General features: G+C 37.7%; 1 protein-coding gene across 1 annotated transcript; it reads left to right on the top strand.

Annotated features, from left to right (window-relative positions):
* The first annotated feature begins 837 nt into the window (after window positions 1-837).
* Window positions 838-14,938, top strand: UBTFL1 (upstream binding transcription factor like 1). Its single transcript, XM_055252663.2, has 4 exons — window positions 838-3,663; window positions 5,782-5,969; window positions 8,730-8,812; window positions 12,424-14,938. Exon 4 carries the CDS (start codon window positions 12,543-12,545, stop codon window positions 13,722-13,724), a length of 1,182 nt encoding a protein of 393 aa, XP_055108638.1. The 5' UTR covers window positions 838-3,663; window positions 5,782-5,969; window positions 8,730-8,812; window positions 12,424-12,542; the 3' UTR covers window positions 13,725-14,938.
* The last annotated feature ends 325 nt before the right edge of the window (window positions 14,939-15,263 follow it).

Consider the following 15,263-nt stretch of genomic DNA (forward strand, 5'->3'; position numbering starts at 1 on the left):
CAAGTTCAGGCATATATGGAGAAAGAGAGCTTCTATCAGTGCCTGACACCAAGTAAAACTCTTTCTTTAATGGAATGCACCCATAAATGTGTCAGAAAAATAACCCTTGGTGAGGAAAAGCAAAGTTGTAGAGAACAAGGGGTAAAGAAGACAACAAGCAACATTTCCTGCATATTTCAAAATAATTCTTGAGTGCTTACATTTCCTAGAATTGCCATGAGGCTAAAGTGTATTATCACCCACTATGAAAAAGTCAGCTGAGAGTAATATGGTATCATGGTTAAGAGCAATGTCTTGAAGCTAAATTGCCTGGGTTTGATTCCCAAACTCACTGCTCATAAGCCTCATTCCCAGAACAAAGTGCCTTTCTCAAAGCCTTGTGTGTGGGTGTGGGGTGTATGAGTGTGTTAGGCATGTTTTTGTATAATATAGTATTCGTATATTCACAGTAATTGTGTGTGTGTATATATATATATGTGCTGGGATTATAGGTGTCAGTCAATGCGTCTGGCTTACTCTCACTTTTAATTATTGTCTTAAAAGCATGCATGATTCAATTTGTTTTTCAATTCACGAATATGTCTAATGGTTTAGAGATTTATTTTTTAACTGAACTGTCATGTTTTGCTGATAATGCAATTATGATATCTTTCTTTCTTTCTTTTTTTTTTTTTTCAGACGGAGTCTTGCTGTGTCGCCCAGGCTGGAGTGCAGTGGCGCAATCTCGGCTCACTGCAAGCTCCGCCTCCCGGGTTCACGCCATTCTCCTGCCTCAGCCTCTCCGAGTAGCTGGGACTACAGGCGCCCGCCACTACGCCCGGCTAATTTTTTGTATTTTTTAGTAGAGACGGGGTTTCACCGTGGTCTCGATCTCCTGACCTCGTGATCCACCCGGCTCGGCCTCCCAAAGTGCTGGGATTACAAGCGTGAGCCACCGCGCCCGGCCTGATATCTTTATTTCTATTGAACCGTCACATTATTTACTTCTTTTTCTTGTCTAGTTGCACTGAAAAGGACGTGGAGCAAGGTGTCGAACACAAGTGATGATAACAGGATTTATATTTCATTCCCATTCCTAGGTAGAAGCTTTCAAATTCTCCATTAAATATGGTACCGGCCCTAAGTTATTACATTCTTATTAGAGAAAGTTCACGGCTATTTAAGTGTTTTTAATAGTGCTTTCAAAATCATAAATGACCATTTCATTGTATCAAATATTTTCTTCCTCTTTTTACAGGAACAATGATATGTATTTCATCCTGTTCATGTGGTGATTACTTATTTCATTTTCTGATGTTGCCTTAGTCAACCTTTCTAGAATAAGCTCCACTTGGAAATGATATGAGTTTATCTCTCACAAGATTTGATTAGCTAGCTAACTTTTTTGAATTGTTGCACCTATATTTATTTTAGAGTCTGTACTGCAATTCGCATTTCTTGTAACACACTTATCAGGATCGAATATCAAAATTCTATGTTGGAGCTTGGCACAGCAGCTAGAGCCTGTCATCACAGCCCTTTGGGAGGCCAAGACAGGAGGATCACTGGAGCCTAGAAGTTTTGGGCTTCAGTGAGCTATGATCTTGCCATTGCACCTCAGCTTGGGCAACAGAGAGAGAAGCTGTTTACAAAAAGTAAAAGAAAAACACAACAGAAAAGCAAAGTTACGAGTTGGGAAGTATTACTGCTTTTTTCTGTTCTCTAGAAGGGTTTGTCTAAAAGTGTGTGTTTTTTTTCTTAAATGTTGTGAATATTTTACTGAAAAAGATCACCGGTTTTTTTGTTGGGAGAAATTTTGTTTTTTAAATAATAGGGTAAATTTTTAGAATCTAAATCATATCTTAGATTTGTCTATGGTTTCTTCTGTTGGTTTTTGTCAGATATGTTTTTCAGAGAAATTTCTCATTTCATCTAAATCATCAAGTGTATGAGCATAAAAGTCATCTTAAAATCTTCTTATTAACATATTAATTTGTGGACGACCTAAGTGTTTGCATATTTGAACTCCTCGTCTCCATTTTTTAATTGAGTCTCACTAAGAATTTATCAATTTAATTTATCTATTTAAAGAGCCTACTTTTTGTGGGTGTGGTGGCTCACACCTGTAATCCCAGCACTTTGGGAGGCCGAGGTGAGTGGATTATTTGAGGTTAGGAGTTTGAGACCAGCCCAGCCAACATGGTGAAACCCCAGCTCTACTAAAAATACAAAAATTAGCCAAGCGAGATGGCGCGTGCTTGTAATCCCAGCTACTCGGGTGGCTAAGGAAGGAGAATCACTTGAACCTGTGTGGCAGAGGTTGCAGGGAGCCGAGATCGCACCAATGCACTCCAGCCTGGGTGACAGAGTGAGACTCTGTCTCAAACAAAAAAAACAAAAAACAAAACAAAACAAAAAAAGGCTACTTTTGACTTCATTGATTTTATCTACTGTATGCTTTTTAATCAATATTCTACAATTTTTTTATTTTTTTTAGATTTTGGCATGAATTTACTTTTGTTTATCTGGCTCTTCGGGATAGACCTTTATTTGTAAATAACAGATAAATATAATGCTATACATTTTCTTCTTAACATTGTTTTAGTTAAATCTCAGAAGTTTTGTTTCTATATATCTTGAATATTATCCCATGAAAAATATATTCATTGCTTTTCTTTAATTCATGCATTTGCAGAGAAACTGTAAAGGAAAGAGAAGAAAATACTTTTTAAAACTTTATTTTAAGTATAGCAATACATGCGCAGGTTTGTTACGTGGGTAATCTTGTGTCATCAGGGTTTGTTGTATAGATTATTTTATCAACCAGGTCCCAAGCCTAGCACCCATTAGTTATTTTTCCTGATCCTCTCCCTCTTCTAACCCCGCATCTTCCTATAGGCCCCAGCGTGTGTTGTTCCCCTCTATGTGTCCATATGTTCTCCTCATTTAGCTCCCACTTGTAAGTGAGAACATGCACTATTTGGTTTTCTGTTCCTGTGTTAGTTTGCTAAAGATAATAGCCTCCAGCTCCTACCCTGTCCCTGCAAAAGATGTGATCTAGTAATTTTTTATGGCTGCACAGTGGGAATACATTTTCTAGTTATATTATAAAACAATAAAACACAACTGAAATTAATTTTAGTAAAAATTTTTAACCAAATATATCCAATATGTTTTGACATGATTAACATTACAAATATCAGTAAGATATTTTATATTGTTACTTTTTTGTTTGTTTTGAGACAGGGTCTTCCTCTGTCACCCAGGCTGGCATGCAGAGATGGGCATTCCAGCTAACTGCAGCCTCAACATCCTGTGCTCCAGCAATCCTCCCACCTCAGCCTCCCCAGTAGCTGGGACTACAGGTTCCTGCCACGACACCCGGGTACAATTCTGTTTTTTGTAATGATGAGGTTTCACAATGTTGACCAGGCTTGTCTCAAACTTCTTGAAGCATGAAATCCTCCCACTGCAGCCTCCCAATGGGCTGGTATTACAGGCATGATCCACTGCACTCTGCTTTCTTACCTTTCGTACTAAATTTTTGAAATTATGCACTAGAAGATCTGAAGTAAAAGAAGTGTTAAAAAAGATGAGGCCCCCAAATTGCAAGATCATGCTGTATCCAGAATTGGTGGGTTCTCAGTCTCACTGACTTCAAGAACGAAGCCATGGACCCTGGCGGTGAGTGTTACAGTTCTTAAAGGACCTCCTGTTTTGATAACTTCTATTATAATTATTATCACCTGGGACATTCCTAAAATTCAGAAATAAAATTAAGGTAAGACACTGGGAACCTTGCCAGTTATATCAGAAACCTAAGATTCCTTCTCACCTCCTGAAGAGGTTATTGATCCATTTGCCTTGTCACATTTTGGGGGGCAGAAGTAAAATTCTTCATAGAAATAAAAGTAAAAACTGATGTGGAAACATAGCATGTGTGTAGTTCAAACCAGAGAAGTGATATGAAATTTTAAGGAAGAGTATACAAAATGAGAAGAGATCATAGTCTATGATGAAATTCTGGGAAAGCCATAGCATAAAGGTCACATCAAGGTATATGAGCCCAGGAAGGAACTAAGATGTGTTAACCATATAGTTAAAAAAACGAAATTACATGTTGGGAGGCTGAGGATGGCAGATAACTTGAGGTCAGGAGTTCAAGACAAGCCTAGCCAACATAGTGAAACCCTGTCTCTACCAAAATTATGAAAATTAGCCAGACATGGTGGTCAGCATCTGTAATCTCAGCTACTTGAGACGCGGAGGCTGGAGACTTGCTTGAACCCAGAAGGTGCGGGCTGCGATGAGCTGAGATTATGCCACTGCACTTCACCCTGGGTGACAGAGTAAGACTCTGTCTCAAACGAAAAGAAAAGAAAGGAAAATTATTTGTGGCAAAATAAAGCAAATGCATAATAGTAGCATACATAGAGTTCTTGTCTTGTGTTCTCAATTAAGCCAGCATAATTTAATTTATCATTTCAACTAACTATAGCTGATGATGTTGCAGACTCAGAGAGGAATGTCTACCCGGGTGTCCTGTGAGCTTTCCTTTGACTCATTGCTAGTAACCAAAAATTCAAGATTATGTAAAATAAAGTTACTGTTATTAGACAATAAAAATTCTACTGCCTTCAAATCAGAAAATGTTATTTCTGTTCTCAGTTCAACTCCTGGTGTGTGTGTGTGTGTCTGTATGTGTGTGTGTGTGTGTGTGTGTGATTTTGGCTAGATTTTCTCATATCTCTTTGGGTTTTCTCACTGTATATTTGAAGATATGAAAGGACAATATTTTTGCAAATTTAGCTACATGATCAAATTGGCTTCTATCTGTGATTCAAAAATCAGGAAATATCTCATCCAAAAATAGAGAGTTTCTATCCTGGGTATGGGACAAGAGCCAGTTTTTGTAAGGTTTCTTGAACAGGAACAAACAAACAAAATAATACAACAAGCGAAATGGTTAACATCAGGTTACTCTTCTTGCACAGACGAAAGAATAGAGGACTTCCTTATCATGCTGGCTAAAGCTGGCCTGTTTTGGCATTTGGCTATTATGCATCTGTCCTGATTTTTTACTAAGTCAGGTAAACAATGTAGTTAAAAATTCAGGGATGCAGAACTTTAGCATGAATAGCTGCATTTTGATTCGGTCTGTTTGGGGCATAGTCCAAATAAATGGCATTTTTAAAAATTTGAATTAACAGAATGTTTTTACATTTATCTCACATTTCTATAGTATTTTAGGATTTAATTTTCTATCCTTGATATTCATCTGAGGTTGCCTTAAAATGGCTGAGGACAGTCACCTAATACATATTGGAATTTTATACTTCTAACCTTTCTAACTTTTAGAAACACACACGACCTTGTTTTATAGGGGGAGCTTAAATTCATTATTTTATTACTTGAAAATTTCAGAAAGAAAATATCTTTCTGAATTTTCTGGGAGATAGGCAGGATAATCTGGGAGATAGGCAGAAAATCTAGACACAACTGAGAGAACAGGACAATATAATCACAACATGGAAAAGAGATCAGTGGCAATTTTTTCTTTTAATCCAATCTTGGAAACAGATCATTTATTCATTCACACATTCTTTAATCCCAGCCACTTGGAATTCCCTTGTGAGTCTCTTCCCTCACCTGTAGTTTATTTCCAAACATATTTGGGAAACATGCACAGAGAACACTACATTACCCTAATCCTATTAATAAAACAATCACTTTAATAGGAAGGAAGAAGCCTATAAGAATCAAAAAGGATGATTCAGACAAATTTCTGTGATTTTTTTGTAGCATCGTGCATGGAGGATCCACATGGTTTCCACAGAGCTGGAGTCATTCAGGGAAGCTTCTTATATGGAGAGTGGTCCAGAAGAATTCTACCAAAGATTTACGAAGTGTTTTTCTGCAACTCACATCTTCATAAGTAAAAAGGGTAAAGATTCTCAGAATACAGTTCATGGATATCTGATTCTTAACAGGTAAGACAGATACTGTCCAATAGCATTTCCAACATGATAATATTGAGTAGTGTATCCTTACATGCACCTGGAAAGCCAGGAATTCGAGAAAAGTATGACGATGAGAAAGCAGTGTCATCTGCTGTTGTTGCAGTGATGGTACAAGCTCCAGCTTACCAAACTATCAGTGGGCAGCATACTGCCATCACTCAGTGAGGAGCTTTAGAACTAACTAGTAATGATACTCTTGGTGCACAAGGACTGCAGAAAAGATAACAGACTAGAGGAGCTACTCTTTGCTGGTGACGTACACAGTGCACTATCTAGAGACCCCTGATGGGTGGAGAATGCTAGCAGCCAGTAACCAGGTTGTGGTAGCAGCTGTCACGGAAAATGTGCCATCATCCCAGATTGGCATCCTCTATCAGCATTGTGCTTAGAGCTGGTAGGGCATCTTTCCCAGGTCCAACTGCTCAGCTTTTCAAAAGGCAGTGGAGAGGAGAGAGAGGCTGGCCCGAAAAGAAACAATGAAGCATCATGAGAATATTGTAGAAAGTATAAGGAAAATGGGAACAATTTAGAAAAGAAACTGCAGAACTTGGAAAAGCAAACAACTCTTTCATTAAGGACATAAATGCACTTAAGAGGTTTGTTAGTGCAAAAAATAAAATAGATTATGTTTCAATTTATTTGTTGTGTTTATTTGCATGGCAAGTTTCCTGACATTAGCTTTATTGAAAGAGCTGTTTGTTCTGAAGAAAAGCAGCAGGAGTATCTCAGATTAGTACTGAAAAGCAAGGATACCATAAGGAAGAGATTAGACTATGATAGGAGCTTCACTTGAATGCTGAGTTATAAAATCTGGTCAGGTAGTGGTGTGCAAGATGTTCTATAGGCAGAAAGAGGCAACAGCTAAGAGATTAAAATAATTTCCATCAAAAGGAGCCTTGATTGTTAGTACAGGATACAAGTAACAGACAGAGAGATTGAAGTAAAAACAATATAAAGAACATCTCTAGCCAAATATTTCAGGTATTACCATCTTATCCCTCAACAGTACTTATCTAGGCCAGGCGCGGTGGCTCACGCCTGTAATCCCAACACATTGAAAGGCTGAGAGCGGCGGATCACCTGAGGTCATCAGTTCAAGACCAGCCTGGCCAACTGGCGAAACCCCGACTCTACCAGAAATAAAAATAAAAAATTAGCTGGGCGTGTTGGTGGGCGCCTGTAATCTCAGCTAATTGGGAGGCTAAGGCAGGAGAATTGCTTGAACCCAGGTGGCGGAGGTTGTAGTGAGCCAAGATCATGCCAGGGCACTCCAGCCTGGGGAACAGAGCAAGAGTCCATCTCAAAAACAAACAAACAAACAAACAAATGAAAAACCAACTTGTCTAATGCAGTCCCATCTTCTCCAACCCAGAGTGTGTGAGGCATGGATTCCTCATTTGGTCCTAAGCATTTGCTGCATAGCTGAGACAGCTCTCCCTCTCAGTTGTGTTCTATGTCGTTGTTTCTCTGCTGTGATATCAATTGTGGGTGTCAGTTTGAGTGCGGACTTTCATGCTTGACATGGGTGGCACTTTGTGGTATGTGTGACGGCAGATCCTCATCAGGACACAGATTCAGAGTTAGTTTCTCAGAAAATGAAGATCTCAGAGGGAAGAGCTGTGCCTAAACTAGCCCCGTAAAATTTGAGAATCAGTCGATTACTCTGCAGAAAAAGAAACACGCCTAAAATTTCACTTGGAATTGTCTTCATTGACAAGTTTCTTGCCATATTTTAGTTTAGAAACTGTACATATGAGTAGGTGACTATGAAGTAATGGCAACAGTAACAAGTTGATAGTATTCCTAAATATAGAAAACAGCATTTTGCCTTTGTGGAAATAGAAGAGAGGACATTTGCACAGAGGAGCGCCAAGCACCATCTGATGAGGGATGGGCACCAAAATTGGAAATGGTTACAAGGAAATATATAAATAGCAATAGATAATAACCATTTTAATTTAATTTATTTACCAATTCCCCAATTTAGTGAGATGTACTTTGTATGTAAGGTCTAGTTTTGTGATTCTTATTGTTGAAATCAAAGAAAGTAAATGGTTTTGTATCTGAATTTATGAAAACGCGAGCAGAAATGAAAGTAGACTTGGGGCCCCAGAAAATCAAACATGAATTTGCCACGTGGGTGTTGTTTAATAATCAATGACAAAAGCCGGGCATGGTGGCTCACACCTGTGATTCCAGCACTTTGGGAGGCCAAGGCAGGCAGATGACTGGAGGTCAGGGGTCCGAGACCAGCCTGGCAAACATGGTGAAACCCTGTCTCTACTAAAAATACAAAATCAGCCAGGCCTGGTGGCACATGCCTGTAATCTGAACAACTCGGGAGGCTGAGACAGGAGAAACCCTTGAACCTGGGAGGCAGAGGTTTCGGTGAGCCGAGATCATGCCATTGCACTCCAGCCTGGATGACAGAGGGTGACTCCATCTCAAAATAAATAAATAAATAAATAAAAGACAAGATAAACCAGCACTAACCACAACTAGAGGGTGTTTGTAGAGGGTTATTTACAGAGATTAGAAATTGAGTTGATGTAAACAATGGTGGAAAGGTAAATCCTTTCATTGATACTCTGTACTGCAGAAACCTAATAAGGGAGGGGCTTTAAGGATCCTATCATACATTGCCCTCCAAAAAGCAAGACTTATTATTTATAGAGGCATTCGGAATTTGCTAGACTGTAGAAATCTCAGAGAATAACATCTGTTATCCAGGAAGCCCAGAGGACACCAAACTCGTGAGACAAATGCATGAATTTTCCTGCAAACACTGTTCAGACCAGTTATAGAATATTCAGGTGAGTATTTCCTTTAATTTTTTTCTTTGTTTATAAAAATTGTGAACTTCTGGATGGAAAGTCCTGGATATTTTACAGTTTTATCTATAGCATGACATCTAGAATTTAATTGGAAACCTTTATTGTAGAATATGAAAAGTTCTATGTTGTCTGTAACTTCAGGTTGTATGCAGCCTTGGTCCTCTGCAAAGTTTTCAAAGTGCTCAAAGGCACTTTTTTATTTTCCTAATATTCCACTGAAGTTTTTATTTATGTAATGGTATTTTTAATTTACAAAATCTGTTTTGTTGTTTGAATGTTCTTTTCAAAGCCTCTTGTCATTTTTTGATATTTTTACTCTATAAAATAGAAAACATGTGACTTTGTGAAGGTTATAAATTTTTATTTATTTATTTATTTTTATTTTTTACTTTTTTATGTCATAAAAATTTTAAAAAATAAAAATTAATAAAAATTAAAAATTAAGAATTCATACAGCTTCACAAAGTCACCACAGTCCATACATTATGTTTAAGATCAAAACTTATCCTCAAATGGTTCAAGGATAAAAGGATGTCTTAAACTTCTAAGTATTTTATAAGTGATGATGATAAAAAGTAAAAAGTAAACAAATAAAAGATGTATTCGAACACAGAAAAGGGGGCAATCACATACAATTGACAAGGTTAATTTTTTTGAGACAGGGTCTCACTGTGTTGCCTAGTCTGAAGTGCACTGATACAATCAAGGCTCACTGAAGTCTTGCCCTCCTGTGCTCAAGCCATCCTCTCACCTCAGCCTCCAGAGTGGCTGGGACTACAGGCACTACAAGTGTGTGTCTGGCTAAATTTGTGTTTTTCTAGAGATGGGGTCTCTCTATGTTGCCCAGGCTGGTCTCAAACTCCTGAGCTCAAGCAATCTTCCTGCTTCAGCCTCCCAAAGTGTTGAAATTACAGGCGTGAGCCACTGTGCCTGGCCCTGTATAAATTCTTAGTTTTTCCCAGCTTCTTTCTTTTTTTAAGAGACAGGGATTTCTCACTTGTTGCCCAGGCTTATCTTGAACTCCTGAGTTCAAGTGATCCTCCCATCTCAGGCTCCTAAATTGCTGGGATTACAAGCATGAGTCTCCACACCTGGTCGCAGTTTCATCATGGAAGTAATAGAACAGCAAGCATAAAATGACCTCATAGAGATTCAAGGAGAAAAATAAGATAATAATAATAAGTGTAAAACATTTGCATATTAGTTTGCTGGGGCTGCTGTAATAGACTATCACAGATGAAACAATAATTTGCTCTCTCACATACTGAAAGCCTAAAATTTAAAATCAACAGGTTGACAGAGTTGGTTCCTATTGGGGATTCTGAGTAGAAATCCAGCCCCTCCCTGTCTGCTAGTTTCTGGTGGCTGATGGGAACATTTAGCTTTCACTGGCTTGTGGCAGCATAGCTGCAGTGAGCTCTGTCTCTGCCTCTGTCTCCACATGGCTGTCGATGTGTCTCAGATCTTCCTTTTATTTCTTCTATAATGATATCAGTCATTGGACTTAGGTCCCACCCTAAACCCAGACTAATCTCATTAGGAGATTACCAAGGTAATTACATCTGCAAAGATCCTATTTTCAAAAGGTCATATGCACAGGTTTCAGGGGTTAGGACTTAGACATATATTTTGGGAGACCACACTCTTTAACTGGCAATTTGAAAAAATATCTGGCTCATAAAAGAGCCACATAACAAAAACACAACTGTATTTTTATTTTCACTGCTTTATACGCATCATCCTAACATTTACGATTGGGAAGACAGTACTTCTTTTCCTAAATTCAGATTCTGAGTGTTCCACATCTCTTTTCTAACACCAAGTCTATATGACTTCCCTTTTTCTGAGTTAGAATACATCTTATATTTATTTATGTATTTGTTTTTTATAATCATCACTTACAATATATTTGGAAGTTTGACATCATTTTATCTCTGAACCATTTCAGAGTATGTTTTGATCTTAAACACAAAGTATGAAATCAAATATTTTTAATTATTTTATTTTCCTTTGTGAATGTTACTTTTTTCTTAATTACTCTCGCTATATTATTAAGTTTATTTTTATTTTTTTTTTAGGACACTAATGAAATGACTTTTTTTCTGATTTTTGAGGTTAAAAATTCAAGAACTTTCAAGTTTACCCTTTTCTAAGTTTTTCACAGTTTATTTTAATGCTTTTTTTATAAATTTTAATTTTTTATTTATATTTTCATTTATTATGAACAATTTTCCAAAAGTCTTTTTCACATAATAAATTTGATATATGAGCTATTATTTATTTTATCTTCTACCTCAAATATGGACTTGAATTATCCAATATTTTAAAACATTTTAATCTATATATTAAGGAATTTGTGTTTTGAGGCATGTGATATTATAACATTCTTCATACTTCTAGTGAATTTTTAACATCATTCAAAGGCTACATCCTTCTATACTCTACTGAGAATTAAAAATAGTTCTCAAAAGTGTTCTCACATATTCAGAAACTCATTCTCTGAATTTCAACCTCCACTGGCATCTTAACTCTGTTCTCTTTCCCTTCTAATGCATATTTTCCGCCAAAGGCCCCATGTTACACTCCTTATGCACCCTCTATTTAAGATCTGGTTTAATTTAGTGTTGTATGTGTTTGTGCATAATTTTACTTAAGTTAGGCTTTGTCTTAGAATAGAAGATTATCCTAAAAAGACTAGTGAAAGAGTTATGAGAATTTGGAGAATTAGTTGGGAAATTGTGTCCCAGAGGAATTACTTTAGGCAAAACAAAATTGGTAAAAAAAAAAAAAAAAAAAAAAAAAAAAAAAAAAAAAAAAAGCAGTAGTTATTGAATCTGCCATGTTTTCAAGTTCTATAATGGAAAATGCCAAGTATTTTGGAGGCACTTTCCAGAGGAAGCCAAACTTTCACTGAGGCTTAAAGATGATGAACAGTCAACCAAATAAAATTGAAATGTTTTATAATTGTCATTAAATCCTTGATATTTACAAGGAGAAGCAGTATGGTTCACTAGAAAGCATTCATTCCCATGCATGGGTCCTGGAGAATCTTAAATTCAGTCTTTTATGACAGGTTCACATTCCCTCATAAAAAGATAACAGTTGGATGCATGTCTGGAGGAGCTCTTGGGCTTGTCCTATTGCATCTTTAACTTCTCATCTGCACCTTTAGCTATGGAGATTTGGGCTGTGCTTAGAAAATGGCCATACTCAGGACACTGTAGAATGAACAGTCTTTCCTGTTTAGGCATTTCTCCTTCCACTTTAACTTTTGACTCTGTCTTCAGGGCGTTTCTGTTCTATTAGGCTTCTTAAGTGATGAGTGGTCTGGTGTTTGCCTTATGCAACTCAATTTAAGATCGGTTCATGTGATATCTGGCAGAAAGAAGGCTGGGGTGGGGTGTGGAGATACTGAATATTGCACACATAGCATATGAAAGGCAAATATGGATTTTAATTCAGAAATAGGCTGTATTTTATTTATATCGTTAAGAGTAAATTAATTATACAAGGGATATATATGGCAAATAGAGTGTAATTTTTTCATTAATCCCAATGAAGCAGAGTAACTTTCCTTTCTTTCTCCTCAGAAATACAGAATCACACATACTGCAGGACTTCCAGAAATAAATCATCCACTGACTCTTAAAAGTAAGGAACTCTGGTGTCTACATAACCGGGATCTTATAAGTAAGCCAAAGACATCAAAATGGCTTTGCCTAGAAACCAAGGCCATTGGTCCAACGCAGACATCTTGAGGTTACTGGAATGCATGGAGAATAATCTGCCATCTGATGACAAGGGCACGTTCAGCTCAACTCAGTCACACATGGACTGGGGAAAAGTAGCTTTTAAAAACTTTTCTGGTGAAATGTGCAGACTCAAATGGTTAGAGATTTCTTGCAGCTTGAGAAAATTCAGCACTTTGAACAAATTAGTCCTGGAAGCTAAGAAATGTGTTAAAAATACAAACAAAATCCAAAAAGGCAGGAACCATCCAGACTTTCCAAAGAGGCCCCTTACTGCTTATATCCGCTTCTTCAAGGAGAATTGGCCCCAGTACTCCCAAATGTACCCTGGGATGAGAAGCCAGGACCTGACCAAAATCCTGTCAAGGAAATACAAGGAGCTCCCAGAGCAGATGAAACAGAAATATATTCAGGATTTCCAGAAGGAAAAGCAAGAATTTAAGGAGAAACTTGCTCGATTCAGGGAAGAACACCCTGATTTAGACCAGAAGGGCAAGAAATCTGATGTCTCCAAGAGGATTCAAACCAAAGTGCAAAAGAAGGTTCAGAAAAATATTGAAGAAATGAGGTCTCTTCCAAAAACAGATCAATTTTTCAAGAAAGTAGAATTTCATGGAGAGCCTCAGAAACCCCCCATGAATGGATACCACAAGTTTCACCAAGATTCCTGGTCAAGTAAGGAGCTGCAACATTTGTCCCTGAGGGAGCGCATGGTAGAGATTGGCAGACGCTGGCAGCGCATCCCGCAGAGCCAGAAGGATCATTATAAGAGCCAGGCTGAGGAGCTGCAGATGGAATACAGAGTGAAATTGGATCTCTGGCTCAAGACTTTGTCACCTGAAGACTATGCTGCATACAAAGAATCGACCTATGCTAAGGGTAAGAATATGGCGATGACAGGAGGCCCGGCCCCCAACTTGAGACAAACAGATCCGCAGTCCTCATCAGCAAATGGTCTGCAAGAAGGGTTTGGGGAGGGGCAGGGGCTCCAGGCTGCAGGAACAGATGCATCACAGACTATTTCGGTAAACTGTCATGTCTCCACGGAACCAGAAGAGAACAGGAAGAAAGATGGCGAAGAGGAAGAAAGCAGTAACTCTTTAGACTGCAGCAGTGGAGAAGAAATAGAAGTTGATGTCTGAAGGCAGTGACTCTAGTGCAGCTTCCTCAGAGGACTTCTAACTGGGACTCCACCTGACTCAGACTCCGCCTGACTCAGACTCCAGGGTCAGGCAGAGTTTCTCCGCAAAAGCCCATTCATCCCATCTGTGTCAAGGAAAAGGGACTCTCCTTCTGCCTCTTTTTACTTCTTTGCTTTTTTTTTTTTCTTTTCTTCCTTCCGCACTCTCCTCCTCTACACAAAATAGGACAGGTTGGAAAGAAGCAACGTGGTGCAGCACCCTCTTCCATCAGGATTACAAACCTGGGAGGGACTCTTTGGGGAGAATAAATATAAGTTTGAGCCAATACCAACCTTATCCTTAAAAAACAGACAAATATCCCTTTCCCAGTGAATTTCCTGCAATTAAAGCTTCTGGAATGAAGCGATGATTAGGTGTAGGGTACACACTGTATTAGACTGAATATTTCTGAAGCAAGAAGCTTTGCTTTACTCATTTTTGTTCTGCTAAAGGCAGTAAGAACACACCCATGAGCCTGGGACCCCGACCCTCCCTGTGGAAATGTTTTTCAGGACTCCTGCACTTAATCTAGGGTTGGGGATATTTGATGAAAGGTGGGGTAGATGTCTTAAGAAAATTGTTGTACTCTTGATATCTCTCTCCTCCACTCCCTGAAGTAAGGAGTTGGTCACTCGCATGCCTGGGAGTAGGCAGCAATATTTCTGTATATATATATATGTCTGACTCTTAGCTTTCATTGAGACTTTTCTTTCTCATTTCCAAAAAAAAAAATGAAAATACAAAATAAAAACTTACCTATTTCATCTGAATGAGCTCCTCCACAGAATCCCTTATGACATTGGGTACAGCATCTCTAAGTGCCATCTGCATTTATTCTTGAAGCTCCAAATATTTTCTGCTGCTTCAGGTGCAGGTGAATCTCACCTTAAGCACTCAGGATTGATAGAAAGATGCACAGAAAGACACGTATAGATAAATACACTATTCTGTTTCACTATCTGCTCTATGAATTCATGCACCAATATAAAATTGTTTTAATTTTTTTTTGGTTTACTAATATGTTTGAAAATCAATCTAAGGTTAGTGCCTTCTCAGTATACCTTTATTCTCTTAAACATTTCTGGATATTTTCATATTTTGTTCTCATGAATATAAGCATCACAGAAGTAGATGTATACTTTTTATATGAAAACCATTGACTATCATGTGTTTATTTTGTCCCTAGATATCTTAGTAAATTTTTATTTATAAGTTTTTTCTAGGCAAATAAGTTTCAGAGAATAATGAAAATATTTACCATTTTATACCTCTAAATGTATCAGATTAAAATATCCAGGAGAATGTTAAGCAATAATAAAGTAATATGTTCTTGGCTTGCTTCTGACTTTCAATCTAATGCTTACAGAATTTAAAATCATGAAAATTATGCCAATGTGTACATTTGAAATAAATTATAAAAAAAGAAAATTGCTATTTACTGTTATTATTATTTGGTTAACTTTATAATGTATATCGATTTTTAACAAATTTATTTTGTTA

The sequence above is a fragment of the Symphalangus syndactylus genome, chromosome 18 (genome assembly GCF_028878055.3).
Source record: "Symphalangus syndactylus isolate Jambi chromosome 18, NHGRI_mSymSyn1-v2.1_pri, whole genome shotgun sequence".
NCBI classification, from domain to species: Eukaryota; Metazoa; Chordata; class Mammalia; order Primates; family Hylobatidae; genus Symphalangus; species Symphalangus syndactylus.